Source organism: Chroicocephalus ridibundus, chromosome Z (genome assembly GCF_963924245.1).
Source record: "Chroicocephalus ridibundus chromosome Z, bChrRid1.1, whole genome shotgun sequence".
In the NCBI taxonomy this organism is placed as follows: domain Eukaryota; kingdom Metazoa; phylum Chordata; class Aves; order Charadriiformes; family Laridae; genus Chroicocephalus; species Chroicocephalus ridibundus.
In genome coordinates, this window is record NC_086316.1 from 1,543,020 (window position 1) to 1,560,945 (window position 17,926).

At 40.3% G+C, this 17,926-nt stretch overlaps 1 protein-coding gene across 6 annotated transcripts in view; it reads left to right on the forward strand.

The window, feature by feature from the left end:
* Positions 1-17,926, forward strand: part of MCTP1 (multiple C2 and transmembrane domain containing 1) — a 288,478-nt gene that overhangs the window by 134,387 nt on the left and 136,165 nt on the right. For 5 of the 6 annotated variants that reach the window (XM_063320280.1, XM_063320277.1, XM_063320275.1 and 2 more), the window contains exon 6: positions 6,437-6,475. The exons of the other annotated variant lie outside the window; for it this stretch is intronic. In XM_063320280.1, the coding sequence (XP_063176350.1) occupies positions 6,437-6,475 (39 nt within the window). The remainder of the gene's footprint in view (positions 1-6,436; positions 6,476-17,926) is intronic. 6 annotated transcript variants of the gene reach the window in all.

Genomic DNA, 17,926 nt, shown 5'->3' on the forward strand with positions numbered 1-17,926 from the left:
AATTTTGGACCTAGTGCTGCCATCTCTAGATAAGAACGCTTGAATTCTATTCCACACTGTCAATAAAGACACCTGAAGAAAGGTATTCTTTCTGCTTTTTGGCATCTAGTGAGGAACTATTATTTAATATTTTTCAATTTCATGACCAGATTTCCATTACAAAATTGTGTGGTTTTCTTGGTTTATTTTAATTCCTTCATCACTCTTAGTTCTCTGAGGTGCTTAGTTGTAAGTGAAAATAGCTTCCAGTTTTATAGATCCTGTTAGTTGTGACAAACTCTGTCTCTAGTTGGATGTATTTTATGAGCTTTTTGTCAGCCGACTTTTGTCTTGAGCAGTAGTGCTACAAGTATGGCAGAAATAAGAGGTGACGTCTTGCTCAGAGGTTGTAAAACAACGTAGATTCTTTTGGCTTCAGAGAGGCCAAGAAAAAAAATATTAATCTGATGAAGTTTTCCTTGGATATGGTCAACTTTATGGTTTTCATAAGAGCATGTATGTTTCTGTGTGCTGCAGTGTGACACATCATCCTGGTGGATACCAGGGGAATGTTGGTAATACTGTTCTTTTCCCGCTTTTCTCCTAGCTATTACTAAATACCCTAGTAAGTCAGTTATTGGAACTAGGTGTTTGGTATTTGGTATGACAGAGATGTAGAGTTTTGAAAATAGGTTTCTCATCTGTTCATTTTCTTCATGATGTTCTGTCAGAACTTGACAAAAAATAATGGAAAATGCTAGTGATGAGGAGGAAGTTTATTTAAGCGGGGTATTTTTCTTTCTTACAGCAATACATTTGTCCAGACAACTCAGAATACTGTCATGCTAATTTACACCACAAAATTATTTATCACTGAAATTGAAAAGTGTATTTCATTCTGGGGTGGTTTTTTTGGTGTGTATTTGGGTAAGACCGACACTTCTGAGTCAGCTGGTAATAGCCCTGTTTTCCAAGTGGCTTTGGCGTTATCCTGCCATAACCCTAAATCATGCAGCACAGAAATACTGTATTGTTATGTGGGAAACCATTCTGTGGAGAGCACATTAGTTTCCTTTTTCATCGTACAGGTAGGATAGCTACTGTGCCACGCAACGTTATCGGCTCTAATACAGAGAGTGATCCAGAAAATCATAGGTGGGAAAGCGAAATTAAGACACTGCAGTGCAACATGTTCTTTCATGTAGGTATTTACTTGGTGAATGAGCAACTGAGTGTCAAAAGTAATGGGATCACCATGGACTTGCTGGGTAGCAACTTTTTTCATAGCCAACAGACTGTTTGTAATAGGAGGAAGAACTGGGTTTGTGCTATTACACCTTTCACTATTAGCTTTCTATTTAGCAATCCTTTTGATTTAGCTCAAGAGACCTATTCTTCCCGTTCAAACTGTCACATGGGACTTCACTGTAAAAATGCCCAAGCTTCAGATGAAGCTTTATATTTATTATTCTAAACTACTCTTCCAAAGATACAGATCTCAGAGAGGTTCTAACAAAGTTGCAGTAAAATGAGAGAATTTGTGTTGCAATGCAGCGAAGATGACCTACAAAATTAATATTGAATTGCTGTATATGAATGTGTTAGGGGTTTAATAATTCAAGGTGCAATTATCTTTTATTCAGTTACCACATGTAATTATTTAATTATTTATCAAATTTTATTTACTCTCTAAGGTGTAGATATATTACAAAATGTATCACTCCAATTAAACTGTCATCCTTGGTTATTTTTAAAAGGTCTTGTAGTAATGAGGATAATTTTTATTGAATTTAATATGCTTGAGATCAATAAATTTTCGAATGTTATGTTAGAGGGTCGAAGCTAATTTTTGTCCACACTGGAAATGTGCACTGTATAAAGTAGTAATTAAAGCAACTCCTACATTCCCCATCTGTGTGGAGTGCTGCTTGAATGATTACTGCCTTCCTTCTGCTTGGATATCTCTATATAGGTAATAATTCAAATAGTACAGTTAAAATATTTAGATAAAAATCTGTGAGCACCCTTAAATACGCTTTAATGACGGCTGCATAGAAGACGTGGCAACACTGTCTCTTCACATCCCGTGCATGTTTTTTCTAACTGCAATTTTTCTTAAATCCTGGTGATTTGATATCTCTTTATGGCCTACATTTCAAAAATGCTTTTCTTAATAATTTTTAATTTGTTCAGGTGGTAACTCTAAATTGCTTGCACGTGTTGTCACGTGTAAATGGTGTAAAATGGTTAAATCGTTAAGTTGAAGGATTCAGAAAGTAGCTGCTAGCACTTAAATTTAGGGTACTTTAATACCATATGCTTAAAATTAGAGTGTTTATTAAGACCATTGGGGAAATAAAAGAAGGAACAGCTTTAACGAAAGAAGTATTAGCTCTCCCTTGTGGCTGTGGAAGCAGTGTTGTGCCTGGTGCGGTATTTTGGGCTTCTCTATAGCCACCATCCAGACCCAGCCCGCGGGACACAACGCGCTGCTTGTGATGGGGGTCAGACTCTCCGAGGCGATGGATCCCCAGCCTGAGCTGAGCGACCGAGCGCGCCGTGGCGGTCGCGCGCGGACGTGCAGGCGCTGCAGGGCGTTTTGGCGAGGCGCTGGGGTGGCTGCAGGACAGGTCTGGCAGCCCAGCGTCTTACTGGCACACCAGAATAACGAAGCTGTTTGTGACGGGGAGGTGCATCCGGTCGCACTGCGTAAGAAGTATCGACACTGCCCGCACCTGTGCCAGAGGATAAGGTTGAAGTTTGAAATTAAATGGTACAAAATTGGCGGCCTTATTGTATATTGCCACCTGTCTGTGAGAGGGGTATTATTGCGAATGGCTTAAAAACGAAGAAATTGGTTTGAAAGAGTAATAGTTTATTTTGTTGTGGGTGGGACTACCTTTTTTGAAGCCTTGAGGTGTGCAAGATGAGAGGGAGATTTGGTACACACGGGAGCGTCCTCTTCGTTATCTTTCTGGAAGAACTTCTGCTGAAATGCAGACTCTCCACGCGCTGACTGATGAGATGTTCTTTAGAGTGTATAGCTGGAAGGTCCCATTTCCTAATATCAAAACAGATCACATCTTTGGGTTCAGATACCAATTTAGAATATTGACATATGCATATGTTCGTGTCCCTGTATGTTAAATTATATTACAGACTAGGAGAGGGGAGTACTTGAGTCCTGGTGGATTGTGAAAACAGCGCTTAGGCAGTTTGCCACTCGTGTTCTTCAAGTAGAAGAATACTGGACGTGTTTTTAATTAAAGGAGATCCAGTATGCTAGTTTCATAAGCAAGAACACACTGTTTGATTTTTGTAGTGTGTTTTATTGGAAGCAAATGCAGAAGTAGCCTCTGGTTATCATTGAATATTAATGTAACAGTATGGGCAGGAGAACAAATCAAAATTTTTAGCAAACCTTGTATGTAAATATCTTTGCCTTTTGCAACCTGGTACTTGTTCTAACGGCATAAAAATATGAACTTTTAAGGTAATAATCTTGTAATATTGCATTCAAACTATGTGTGTGACTAGAAGACCTATTCTTTTAAGTTTTGACAAATGAAGGCAAACTGGATTTGTTCTGATTTTTGAACAGTCATAACTTGTGAATCAAAGTTGATGAATGAATTATTCTTATACAGACATAAAAACAAGAATGTCTTTAGTATTCATGAAAAGTATGATCTATTTCTGGCCTATCACAATTAAGTTGTACTAGCACTAGTTCCAACAATTCATTTGCATTTGCTTTGTGCTGTTAACAATACTTGTCCTTTACATTAATGCAGCATTTTTAATCACTTTTGTTTGAGAGCACAGATAGCTTAGATAACTAGAGTAAACTAAGAAGACATGAAATAAATAAGTTTGGGGAAAGTATGTGTATATAAAAATGTTAAAACCTGTGAGCTCTGGAAAAAAGTTATTAATGCTTTTTTTAAAAAATAACCTATATGATGTTCGTTCTGTATTTTTCACTAATTTCTGCCTTTGATGACCACTTTAAAAGAAGTCAGAACTGATGATGACTTGATTTTTTTTCCTTAGTCCTGCTCCAGTGATGTTTGTTCCGTTTCTCTAATTCAGCCAGTGTTCTATTAATATTCCCCTTCGGATCCACGCAGTGCTGTGCATGTCTGTGTGCCGTTTGTAGCTGCCTGCATGCCAATTCAAGCGTGTGTTCGTGATGTCCGCAGATTCTCCTTGGTGTTGCGAAACCAGGTGCCGCAGTGCATGTCAGTTTTTCTGGCTCTTTGTGGGTTGAGCGCGTGGATTCCGCCACAGGAGAGCTCCCGGGGCGGCCGCGAGTCGGTGGGAGCTGCACGTCTCCCACCTCTTCTCCAAACGCTTCTTCCCAACCTCCCTCTCACAGGCAATGCTCGGCTACTGGAAATGAGGGAGTTGTTAGCTTCACGAGAGCTGTTGGCTTGGGGCCAGCAGAGGCTGGGGACTACCGTTCCACCGCTGCCATCGGCCTGAGTAGCGTAGAAAATGGGGAAAAGGAGACACATGTGTGCTACTTGGATGTTGTTATCTAATGAGAATAAAACTCACGGCATTGCTTATTCCTTAAATAATTTATCGCAAGTGATGCTTAATACTTTTTTGCTTCATAGGAAAATATTAACAACATTAATGCGCTGCCAGTTTGCTCACTGTCCTAAATCTTATAATGCAATATTATATTTTTTTTAATTTGCCAGAGGGATAATAACAGCTTAGGAAAAAAAGAAGGACAGAGGTGGACTCAGGGCATGGAATATCTTCAGAAATAGTTCCGTGTAGATCATCCATCGTGACCTGCCCTGTATATTTCTGTTACTGGCTCCTAAGGATGGTTTTGGTGGCTTCAGCTTATCCCGCTACAGCTGGTGAGGATGCTGATGCGCGCAGCAAGCACGGTCACACGTTTCTGTAGCTCCTACTCCAGGTGAACTCCTCAGAGCTGAAATAACATTTGATATGTAGTAAATTCAGCTGTGGGGCTGTATCCTCCTCCCTGCTCACAGCCTGGTCTGAAGCCCCGTGGAGCCAGGTTTCCCCTCTGCCTTGTAGCTGTGTGGGATTCAGCAGCGAGGAGGACGCCCGGGGCTGCGGTGTGTCAACCAGGAGGTCTTCTCCAGCCACTGCTGCCGGCCTCACGCTGCTTAATTCTTACGTGCCTCTCCTATAAAAACAAGTTAAATGGCTTTCTCCAGCTTTACAGAACATTTAGTGCCCATGTTTATTTTCCAAAGCCATTATCATTAGCTTAGTGCAGAGGCTTTAGGCTTGAACTGTCCGTAGCAACTTAAACATTTTCCTCAGCAGCTAGTTGTTTTTCTTCTCCAAAAAAACTGTGTCTATTTGAAAAGTTTCTGGTTATTTCAAAAATATAAACCCCACATATTTGCTGCCATTTTCATTTTTTCCCAGTGTAATATTTTTATTTCTTAGCAAGGAAAATGTTTGCATTTCAAAACTAATTTCCATTCTCTGAGAAAGTGTTTTTGCAATAGTTAGTTTAAAAAAAAGTTTGTTTTTCATGACATAAAGAAAGTTTCAATAGAAATTAATGGCCTTTGATTTATTCTTGCTAAGTGTCAACACCAGGCTGCTAAATGTTATTAAATTGTAGAAATTAATTTCTCTGTGTTTGCACAGAACTGCTTTAAGCAACAGTGGCGTTCACAGATGGATTGCCCACATCTGTCTTGACCAGTGTGTCTCTATTATTTAATGATTAAGAATCTGTGTCTGTGGACACTTCACCTCCCGGCGCCTCAGAGCGTTGTCTCCAGCAGTGTCAAGGATTTGCAGATTATTTAGGCGATGGGATAGGGATACTGCGTTTGGGGTTTTTTTACAAGTCAAGGTATGAATGTTATTATACCCCTTGCGCGTAATTATCAAAGGAGCTATTTTTTATCAATTAGCAATCAAAAGAGGTATTTTTACTGCTGTGAAACTAATCATCAGTGGTAACCTTAAAGAATTTGTAGCAGATGTATGTTGTCCAAGGAGCCTTATGCAGGATTTCTCTTACGTGGCTACACCTGTGAGCTCAACAGCAGTGTTCCAAAAAATTGGAGTACGTTAATATTAAAAGAACTATCATTTAAGTATCAGTCAAAATTGAAGTCACTATTGGTAATAGCATGTTCATTTTTTTCATTTGCTTATCTCATTCTTTCTTTTTCTTTTCTTTTTTTTTTTTTTTTTTGAACGATTTCACATAATGCGTTGTCTCTGGCACCGAGACATTCATACCACCCAGAAAAGTATGCCTGGGTGCCAGCAGTGCTGCTAGTTGTCTGGATTTATTTCAGTCTTGTGCAGTTGTTGCTGGAGTGTACGTGTTGCTGCTTCAGTTGTAGTGGTGGTTAAATGTGGGTCGTCCCGTTGGAGAGAGCTGGTCTCCTTTCCTGTATTGCAGAGAAAAGGTAATTAAAATGCTCTATTTTATTTTCAGACAATGCTAATGAGGAAGAGTTGGAAAAGATCAAGTAAGGTAACTTTTAGCATGTGGTATTATGGCTTTTTTTTTTTTTTTTTTTTTTTTTTTAAGAAGAACTATGATGTTTTACCCAACATGCCATCTAGGAGTGGGAACTTGTGGCACAGGGTTTATTCTCCTTCAAGCTGTGTTTTAATGACATTGTTTTGTGTTTCATCAAATCAAAATCATGAAACAGTTGTGCTTTTGATGTAATCGTTACACCTCTCAGCTTTGTTGTAGCATTATAGCCTATCGTGAAGTCATCTAGTAACTTCATCTAAGTGGCAAACGTGTCCTGATTCTTTTTCTAAAACCTTTGATTTCTCATGTATAAACAATTTCCTTAAAGCTTATTTGTCAACAGAGAATCCATATCAAAGGGTAACTCTAATTTTCCTATTAGGTACTCCCCCAATGGTTAGAGTTTTTGTGTGTGGAAGTTTTCAGAGTGATGCTTCTCAAAGAGAAGTTTCCCTGGTTGCTGAGCGTGCACATTCTCGGTCTCCACTTCATACAGCTCTTCAGACGCCTCTTCAGGCAAATTCAGTGCCTGGCTCTTCTCCTCTTAGGGGTCGTGTCGTCAATAAAAAGGAGCAGCGTATGCTCGTGTCCACTGGGGAGAAGCTGGGACTTTTGCTGTAGTAGAGTACAATTCATTTTTACCTTTTTCTGGTCTGTGTCTCCAAAAGGATAAAGAAAATGTATATAGTTTCTCAGCAGTTTTCTGACCACTCTTAGCTAATGCTGCCATGCTGCTTTCGAGTTTTAAGTCTTATTATTATTTGCATAATTAAAAATAGCATTAAAATTTCTCAAAGTCTTGAGCTAGTTTGGTAGGTCTGGGGGGTTTTTTGAGATATTATCATGTAAAGGTGTTAAAATGAGAAAAATGAAATAGCTTTATGGGGTGATTTCGCTTCTTTTGTAAAGCGATTTACTTTTCTAGTGTATTGATGCACAAGTTTAAATAGAATTTTAATAACAAACAGTGTTATATATAGCGCTTGCTGACAAATATTTACATGGCTTTTTTATAAAGAAAAAAAAGAGCAGGGTTCCTAATGTTTGGGTTATGCCAGGGGTTTTCAAACAGATTACTTCTGTGATACAGGACAGTTCTCAATCTCTGCTGCCTTTTTGAAATACGTGAAGCAAAGGTAGTTGGTGTAGTGATGAAGTGTAGTATTTGGATTCTCATATGGTTCCTCTGACTTTTCCTGGAATACCTAAGGTGCTCAAAGTTCTGACGAGTGCGTGAGGAGCCGTGAGGATGGTGAAGGACACAGCTGGTTTGCATCATGCAAGTGATGCGTTAACTCCCGGTGTGCTGAATGGGTTGGATGACGGTTGGTAAAAATAATCAAGAACTGTCCCATACTTCAAATTTCAAATTGACACAACCATGAGCTTCCATAATCCTGAGTGAATGGCTCAACAGGATAGTTGGGAATTCTTCAGGGCTCTCCAAGTGAATTATTTATCCATGTCCTCCTTTGTTATGTTCATTTCATAACATTTTGGTCGTTGCCATTTTTGCAAAGGGGCATATGGAAAAATTTGGCAAATACTGAGCATGTGAATTTAATTATTGCGTTTTTCTACCTTTATCTCAGCTGAAGTAATAATTTTACCTGGAGATGTTATGTGTGTACAGCATCTTACATGCACTGTTGTGTGCGTGATTTATACACACAGGTATCTCAGCTAAACCATGTTTGTGTTGTGGGGCTATTCCAGAGTTACAGATCTTTGGTCTGCTATCAGGAAATCAAATTTAAAAAAATGCTTTCTTTACAAAGAATTCCTTCAAAAAAGCTGCTGTTCTCTGGGGCGCAGGATGATCAATATTAAATAAGATGTCATTTGCAGATTTTAAAAAACGTCCAGAAATAAGTGCATAATGCTATTAGGTATAGAGAAAGTGCCCTAATTGAGATCCTCCTTCTTCAGGAAGTGTTTGTCTTACACTCCTGAGAGCTGAGAAAAAACAGAATATTGAAATTTTTTAAAGATATCATTATAAAATTTCCTAAACCTACTTATTTAGCTCTCTAGAGTCTTTAAAATGGCACTTCTAGTAAATGAATTTGATTTTACAGATTATGACAGGGTCTTTTACTTTTTAAAATTCACATACTTGAAGCCTACCATTTCTGTAACAGACGTGGCTTGAAGTTAATTTCTGTCAGCGCAGACCACTGTGGCGGGGCTGCGGCTGTGAACCCCGTTGCACGCACGAGGTTCCTTGGGCCCGTGTGGCAGCGGTGGGAAGAATGGTATCTGATCTTCTCCATTGCGGCGTTACGGTATTCATGTGCTTGCAAAAAATTACTTTGGCCAAATTCTGAGTCTCTACTCCAAATACTTCCCCTGTACAGCCTGAAGATTAAGTTAAGGTCTCATGAAGAACCCAGATCAATGCAGCATTTCATCTATTTTGTCTGTAACCAGAGTTTTCAAACACCCTACTGTTCAAAACACTTGTTAGTGGCGTTGCAAAAATGCAACACCACTCTTGATTTTATTGTTAGGTTTTTTCCTTCTGTTAGTATTAGGTTTTTTGGGGTTTGGTTTTCTTGTTGGTTTTTTTAATTCTTTTTTTTTTTTTCCTTTTCCCTATCATGTTTGCTTTATTCCAGACATAATCTTGATCAAAATTCATGGGAGACAGGTCACTCCCTGCGCTGCCTAGGTCAGAGGGAGTGCTCATCTTTCACTGAATTTATCAAAAAGGAAACAGAAACAATTTTTAAGTCAGAACATTTATACGTTCTGTGAAAAATAAAGTCAAACTTCCTGTCTTCAGCGAAAGGAGTGTCCCGGTGGGCTATTTAAAAAAAAACAAAGCTGTTTATTAAAACAAACAAACTAACTAACTAACTTCTGCGTGAAGTTACAACTCTCAGTTTTGAATTAGTTGTTTTATTTCATCCACCACAAGTTTGATGTGGCACTAAAGCAAACTGGCGGCCAGTGGTGATGGCTTCGCAGGTGGGATGTTTGCTGCTTGGTCTAGGAGGGGAGGCAGCTCCATTTCTACCATTACACCACCAGGAAAGGTGGAAGCGGGGTATTCAATGTTTCGTGAACTCTTTGTGAGCTGGGCATTTGCTCTATAACCTCAGTGTGTCTGTGTCTCAGTTCCTGTGGTTTAGATTTCAGTTCGTTGGATGTTCTTGTGGGTTAGCAGACAAGAGCTACAGCAAAAAGACAGCGCTGGCAGGATCTGAATAGCCAGTCATTCTTTTAAACCAAATACAGGATTTTTTTAGCTTGTTTTTTCTTTTTAAAAAGCTATTGGAAAATCTTTTGACCTGTGCAGATGGCTTTCCTCTCTGTGTATGGATGTGACCGGTTCCGCTTTTGTGGTTCTCCATGTCCACCGCTGTTTTCCCCCTTCAGGCAGATTTTCCTTTTGGCATTAACTCTGAAGGCGCAGATGTTCCTGATGGCTCTTCTCCTTTGGGCTGAAGGAGACAAAGTTCCTGCTTCTCTTTTGCTTTCTAAACTGTCTGGATACCAGATCTAGTTCGGTAAAACATTTGTTGCGATCCAGGTACAAAAGGAGCACGGAAAAGCCCAAGCTTGCAAGAGAGGTCATTTATTACTGACAGCCAACGCCGCTCCCGACAGTGAGGTGAACAGTGCGAATTGCTGGAGTGGTTTCCAAGACAGGATCCTTGCGGCGCGAGCCATCCGTGTGGTGAGAGGTGAAGCATTGCTACTTCCAGCACCAGCCCGCGCAGGCGAGTTGGGAAGAGTTGTTTTCTCCTCCTTTCCTCTGGTTATGAGAACAAGAAAAAATCGTCTCTGACTTCTTTTTTGCTGATTCTCCGCAGCACGGGGGCTTAATCAATAGCTGAGGAAAGGCTATGGGAAGGGAGCCTATTAAAATGTTGGCAGCATAAAATTGAGTTAGAATTGCACGTATCGCTCTCTCTCCTCATCATTTCTGTATTGTTCAGTGCAGTGCTGTCAAAAATAATGGTAAAAAAAAAAAGCTTAACATTTTCTTAACAATTATTAAGCCTAAAGCTCATGACAGAGGAAAGAAGAGACTGTTTAGATGAACTATTCTTTCTCATGTAGAAAATGGTGTTCTCTTTAATGAAGTACTTCCTCCTCGTTCTTCTCTTAGTTTCTAATGATGAAATTTCATTATTTTTGCTGTGCCTTTACTGCCAACACTTTTAAAGGATAAAATCTTACTGCTTCTAGCACTTTTTAATGTGAAGTGCTTTAAGGTCAAAAGCAGGAATACTAAACTGGGGGCCAATGAAGCTGTAATTATAATTCATCATGGATTTATATGTATGTATAACATACATATAGACATGTGTCTTTTCCAGCCAAAATCAAAAATTTCCATAGATTATGCTGCAAATGGGAAAGGTGACGAGCCTGAATATTTTTTTTAAAAAAAGAAAAGTTATTTTCTTACAAAATGTCAGGTATTTTATGGTTGTTGCTTCCTTCTAGTAAGGGTTCTCTTTGCAGGTGGTACTCCCCCAGAAGAGTTAATATTAGTTTTCAGAGAAACATAGCTTGTGTTTTTTTAGAGTTGTCAAGTAATTCTGCCTGCCCTCGACAATTAGTTGTTTGCATTGACTTACGCAGAAGCCCTTCGTTGGATGCTCTCTCTCAAGGAGCATTTAATTTTATGTAGGGCAGGCAGACTTTTCTGTGAAGAGTATGAGAATACCAGTCAATTATTTTATGAAAAATCACCCGTTCCCTCTGTTGCTGCAAAACTGGAGTTTAATTCAGGACAGGGTGAGGGACCCGGGTGGTGCTCTCTGCTCACGGGGTGATTCACACAGAGCTTGCTCTCAAAGCTTTGTCCTCGCTGAGCTGGGTGGCAGAGACGGAGGCAAAACAATCCGAGACAAGGAACTTGGGAAGGTAACGGGAACGTCTCTGGAAGGCAAGGCTGGTGGCACAGGAGGTATTGGTGGACAGACAGAACTGCAATTCCCAGATTTCAAGTGTCCTGGGTATTTAAAAATCTTAACTGTGTGCAGGGTAGGTGCGAAAAAGACAGAAAACAGGAATAACAGCCTGAAAAGTTGTCTTCCTTCCCTAAAGTGGGAACAATGACAGCTAAAGTACGTTTGACAGGTGTTTGTTTAAACAGTCCTTAAAAATCCGCAGTGATGGATATTCTGCAGCCTCCCCAGAGAGTCGGTTCCAGTGCTTAACTATCATTTCCACTAAAGGCTGTTTTTTCCCCTAGTGTCTCACAGTGTCTCCCATGGTGCAAATTAAGCTCATCTCTTCCCACAACACAGATGGATATGTTTTATCACAGTGATTTCGGCACAATTTATATACACAATTTAGAGTGAGTCTGGAAAAAAAAAAATCCTTTGAAATATATATGCGTGTGTATATATACTTAATTCAGAGGAAAGTTTTGGGGTGCTCAAAAACAATTTGGAGTGTGTAGAGGAAACAAAACAGTGGTATCTGGAATGAAGTTTTACTGTGAGCAGAAACTAGGCCAGAACGACTAGTGAGAAGACAGGAGAAACTAACAAGCCTGTGGTGGGTTGACCCCAGCCAGCACAAAGCCTTGGTGTCACACAAGCACAGATCAGCAAGACCCAGACCGTTCCTGGGTTAGCGACGCTGGTTTCGCCACAAATGCGAAGGGACCTCCATCCCAGCCAGGCCCAGTTCGAGGTCAGGTGGAGCTGTGTGGTCAGGCTGGTTTGCTAACAACCATTGCTGGATGTTCACTCACTGATGGTGTAGACCATGGAGGAACCTCTTTGTAAGGACTGCGTTAGCCATTACAGATACTTGATTGATAAGTCTCCACACTTCTACTGTAACACAGAGGAACTTGGCACAATGTGGGTTTAGTAGCCATTCCCAGAGAGAAGAAATGAGACTGATAAATGTATTTTGCTTTCATCTGAGAAGGTTCATAAGCTCCATTGTGTTTGTATTCCACAAAGTACACCACCTAAGAGGAGAGCACCAAGGTCTGATACCTGCGGAGAAGTTCTGGTAGTTTACATAGGACACATAGAGTGTGCTACGCAAGTAAGAAAAATACCCATTTTTACTTAATAGTTGGGAGGAAAGTGCAGCACCTGAGTCTTCTTTTCCTAAGCTTTCAGGATGGAAGCCATTTGGAAATGAAGGTTGGTTTGTTCTACTGTCAACATATCGTCTCTTTTTGCTTACTTTGCAAGACAGGAGTCTTGGACAGGATTGACCAAGCTCTGTCTCAGTGTTAATTGGGGTCTTCCAAACGGAAGATAAGAAGATGTTGGTGTAATTTTTGCCTCATTGGCAACAGTTGTCCTCTCTGGCTGGGAACTTGGGTGGGAACCCTGGTGTCTCCTGTGTTCACTAGACTTGTACTGATGAGTTAGTGGTCCTGTAGATAGTCATAGGGAGGATAGGTAACCAAAAGCCATAATACTGCCTGAGGAGGTTGTTTGTATTCCTTGTTTTTGTTCAATGTTCTGATGAAATTGTCATATTCTCACATCAAGGCTTGATTTTGTCTGAACAGCACTTCCTGATGGGAGCTTGTTTATCCTGAAAATTTTTGATTGGCTCAGCTAGAGGGTGAGTGAGGTGCTATCCCCTATAAATAGTTTATTTCAACAAACCCTACACTCATCGAGATCTAATTAATATACTCACTGTCTCTGTTCACAGTTTGCATATGAAGAAATAAGATTAGATCATGTTTTACTGTGGAGCCATAACTGTTTAAGCAAAGGTATTTTAATAGAGACAGTACCTTTTATCCAAAGCATGCTGAGAGTGAGCTCTGTCAGAAATGGTCATTTCACTGAAAATTATTTTTATCTGAATAAGGGTCTTCTACTCTTGCCCCTTTCACCTCTGTGGGAGAATTGCCATTAAATTGAGTTCAAACATGATCAGACCCTGCATTAAACTTGCTACATTAATGGCACATTAAGAAAACACCAGAAAAAAACCTTTTGAGTGCTTTAATTTAAGGATAAACAGAGGAACAAGTGGCTTGGCATCTTTAGCCAAACATAGTAGGGGAAAATATTTATCCGCTCTGCCCTGTCAAGGCACAGTATTCCAATAAAATCTGCAGGAAAAGATAAGACGTCACCTTCTCTTCTCTTACACCTTCTCTTCTGTTTCGTATTGTCAATGGTAAGTTTAGAAACGGGAATACTAGAATGCACTAAAATGTAATAATACTCTTAATTTGTACTATTAATATGGGATGAGCTGTTTCAGTCTGACGTTGATCAATTGGAACCAAGGGTACCTTCTTCCCAGAAATTAAGATAAATTAGTCTGAGTTGCAACACATTATGTATAAAGTAAAAATAAAAATACATTATCATCCCAAAGTTATAACTGAGAAGCTACTTCTGAATAATTACAATCAATGATAAAAGAGTGTATTCACTCCCTAAAGCAAGCAAATTAAAATGTTTTTTGAATTTGCATTTGGATAACTATTTTTGCTTTAATTCAGCTTTAGAAATTTTTGCATATACTTTTAAAAGGAAAAATACAATTTATGAATATTTTAAACAAAAATGAATTACAAAATGTAAGGCTTTCAGTTCCTAACTGCTGACGACTGTTTTTTAAATTTATTTTACTTACCTGGCACAAACTGAAGTGCGAAAACCTATGGCCTTATTAACTCGTGCTTTTGTGCCCAACTCAAAATATTTAGTTTATGGGACTCCTGATTTACCTTTTCCTAATATCAAAAGCCTTATGAAGTGGTTTTTACTATTTTAAAACTGAAACAAGTGCTTTTCTACTGGAATGAGATGCCTCTTCGGTACAGAACGAAATTGCAAATAGGAAGTCATGGCCTAAGATTGCAAAGACAAGGAGGAGCATGGAGTTGTATAATACTCCTTAACTGAAGGAATTTGCAGACCGTTGAGTCTTTCAACCAGAATCTTTCAACCAAAACTCTGTGGAATTTCAGAAAAGAAGGTATAATTATTAGGTTTTGGTTTTTAAGAAGAATCTTTTAAGATTGAGAAAATACTTGCTTTTGTAAGCCATGGGGTTCCATATGTCAGTTTATCAGCTGTAAATAGCGCTTGATGGAAAGCTACTAAATAATGGAACAGAAGTAAAAAACGTCAGAATAGATACACCTGTCTGTTAGACATCTGGTTATAAAAATTATGCAAATATTTGGTGAGGTTTATATTTGCATCACTTGCATGTGAGCAATAACAGCTGATATGGTTAACAATCAGAAAAGCAGAGTAGCATTTTGGTGTGGCTTCGCTGGGTTTGTGCTCGGAATTCTGAGAGCAGAGGGAGTTTCCATCGAGTCTCAGTGGCCACTGTCCTTCTCTGTGTCATGTTCGTGTCGGTGCCAGCCCCGTGGTGACACTGGTCATCCCGGGCAATGACAGGATCACCAGCAGACCCCTTGACTTTCACACGTTGCAGCCACGGTTTCCAAGAGGGGTTCGTGGGAGGAAGACAAGGGTGAAGGTTTGGGTTGTGCTGACACAGCCTCTCTGACAACTGACAGCACACCGTTGTCTTGTATAAATATTTCCACCCCTTTCCAGAAAATTGAGGATATAGTCAGTGCTTAATGGAGTCCCAGCCTTTATCACGCTGCACGTGAGCTGCCTCCAGCGGGTGCATTTCAGTAGAATGCACAATTTTCACCACAAAAATGCGTGAAATGCTGCAAAACTATCAGCTCTCTCTACAGATATTGTAGTGTCACCACAAGATTGCTGCAACCCTGATAATATTGAGCCATTAGAGCAGATATCCTAAACCGGCTTTAACAGGGCAGTCACGTTGAAAACAGATGGGGTGTAGGGCCATGTAAATTTTGCACCTACAGAAATTTTGATTAGCTTTACCCAGAATTAAAATAATACTAAAATGAAAAATATAGTTGATATAAGGTAAATGTTCTTTCATATTGCAGTAATTATCAGTAGTAGTCCATTTATAAAGCTTGTTTAGTCACATTAAAAAGGATTCATCATGATCCCATCAAAGGCATTTTTGTAACTCAGTGTCTACATGTTGGTGGCTTCTGCAAGGTGTTACACTTTGTGTAGTTTCCAACAGGGGAAAAGCATTGTCAATGCATATGGCAGTCCCTTGTATATCCCTTTTTGTGTATGACTGCATTTGTATCAGCCCCAGATTAATATTAGAGTTGCAAATAGGAACAGGCACGCATTGCCAGAGATGCTACACGTAACTCTGCAAGTTCTCAGAGCTGAAGTCTGAGATCAATGAAAGAAAATCGGAAAATTACAAGACAGCCTGGGAGATCATAGAATGGTTTGGGTTGGAAGGGACGTTAAAGCCCACCCAGTGCCACCCCTGGCCCTGGGCAGGGACACCTCCCACCAGCCCAGGTTGCTCCAAGCCCCGGCCAACCTGGCCTTGAACCCCTCCAGGGATGGGGCAGCCACAGCTTCTCTGGGCAACCTGGGCCAGGGGCTCACCACCCTCACAGCAAAGAATTTCTTCCCAATATGTCATCTAAATCTCCCCCTTTCAGCGTAAAACCGTTCCTGCTTGTCCCGTGGCTCCCCTCCCTGATCCCGAGTCCCTCCCCAGCTTTCCTGGAGCCCCTTTAGGGACTGGAAGGGGCTCCAAGGTCTCCCTGGAGCCTTCTCTTCTCCAGGCTGAACCCCCCCAGCTCTCTCAGCCTGTCCTCCCAGCAGAGGGGCTCCAGCCCTCCCAGCATCTCCGGGGCCTCCTCCGGCCCCGCTCCAACAGCTCCGTGTCCTTCTGCTGTTGGTGCCCCAGCGCTGGAGGCAGCACTGCAGGAGGGGCTGCCAGAGCGGAGCAGAGGGGCAGAATCCCCCCCTCCAAAGATAATTACTTAGCCAAAGATAATTACTTAGGGCATTTTCAGAAGTACTTATTTAGGCTTCTCTTCTTTTGAAGAAAGTAACAACAAAGTTGTGGCAATTAATGCACTCATCAAGAGCATGGTCTTGATGAACGTGGGAACAGCGCCCGGTTCTGGCTATGGGTTTCCCACGCCATAACGTTACCCAGTAATATGGGACCGTACACAGAATATTAGGCCATGCTGTAAGACCGTCTTTCAGCTCTGCCATCGTGTTTGGCCAACTATACTAATCCTGTTGAATAGAGGACACAGTTCTGTTTCTGTGTCAGATTTTATGCTGTTGGCATCCCCAGCCCTTCCGCTACCCGCATTTAGACAGAATAGGTGGAACACAAATAAAGTCTAATTTTGCTATGTAAGAAAACGTTAGGTTTCCTTACTGTTTATAGTAGAAGCATTAAAGCAGTGTATGAATATGAAAGGATATGAAGTTTTCTTTTGCAGGCAGCTTTGATGTGAAATATTCCTTTTCAGAAGCCTAATTTTAATTTTCTTTTGAATAAGAGAGAGAAAGCTTCATAGTATGCACAGGCTGCAACTTCATTTTTTCTTTTTTTCTTTTTTTCTTTTTTTCTTTTTTCTTTTTTCTTTTTTTCTTTTTTCTTTTTTCTTTTTTCTTTTTTCTTTTTTCTTTTTTTCTTTTTTTCTTTTTTTTCTTTTTTCTTTTTTTCTTTTTTCTTTTTTCTTTTTTTTCTTTTTTCTTTTTTTTTCTTTTTTCATGAGGGGATGAACTCTAAAATGTGAAACCAGTCTTATTTTCCCACTTTTTTCAACTGTTAGCTTGTTGTCAAATTTGACTTGAAATCTAAATATTCATATTTATTTATTGTACTTAAGAAAGACTATATGAATCATATGAATCATGAAATTGGAGAATATGTCAGTATCTGTAACTTCTGAGGAGAGGGATAACTTTGACTGGAAGGAAAGCTTGTTTTAGATGTCTGTTCAGATGCTGTTTGGTCTTGCTTGGAAAAAAGAACAATACTGGTTGGAGGTTATTCTTGCTGGAGAAGACCATGTGGCCATGCCTTTCACGTCCAGGAAATCTCCATAGCGTTAACTCCAGCTCGCTGGACCCTGACTCTTTCCATAAGAAAAAGAAAGAATAAGAACAGCCTTTTGCTGTTCCAGGGATCTGTGTGTCACCGATAAAGACAGGGAGAAAAGAGCACTGCCGTGGTCCAAATTCCCTACTTTGAGGAAGGAACAGCCACAACCAGCCCACACCACTTTGTTTTGAGCAGTTGGCGGCTTTTCTTCCAGCGGATCGAGATGTAGGCTCTTGCTGTTGTCAACACAACTCTGGGCTCCACAAGAGGCTTTGCCGGTCGCCGTCTGTGGGGTCTGGCCCTGACCCAAAAGGGCTTTCCCCAGAAAAATGTTCTTGTTCTCAGGGCTTCTGCCCGACTCTCGTAAACTCCTCTCTGACCCACCTGGTGATTTACACCCTGCACGTGGCCATTTAGATTGTGCTTCACCACCTCGGATGTAAATTACCTCCGTTGATGAAACTCCTTACTGGTCATAAAAAATCAGCGTGTTTTATATGGCAGCAGCTGCTCTAATGCAGCAAATTATTT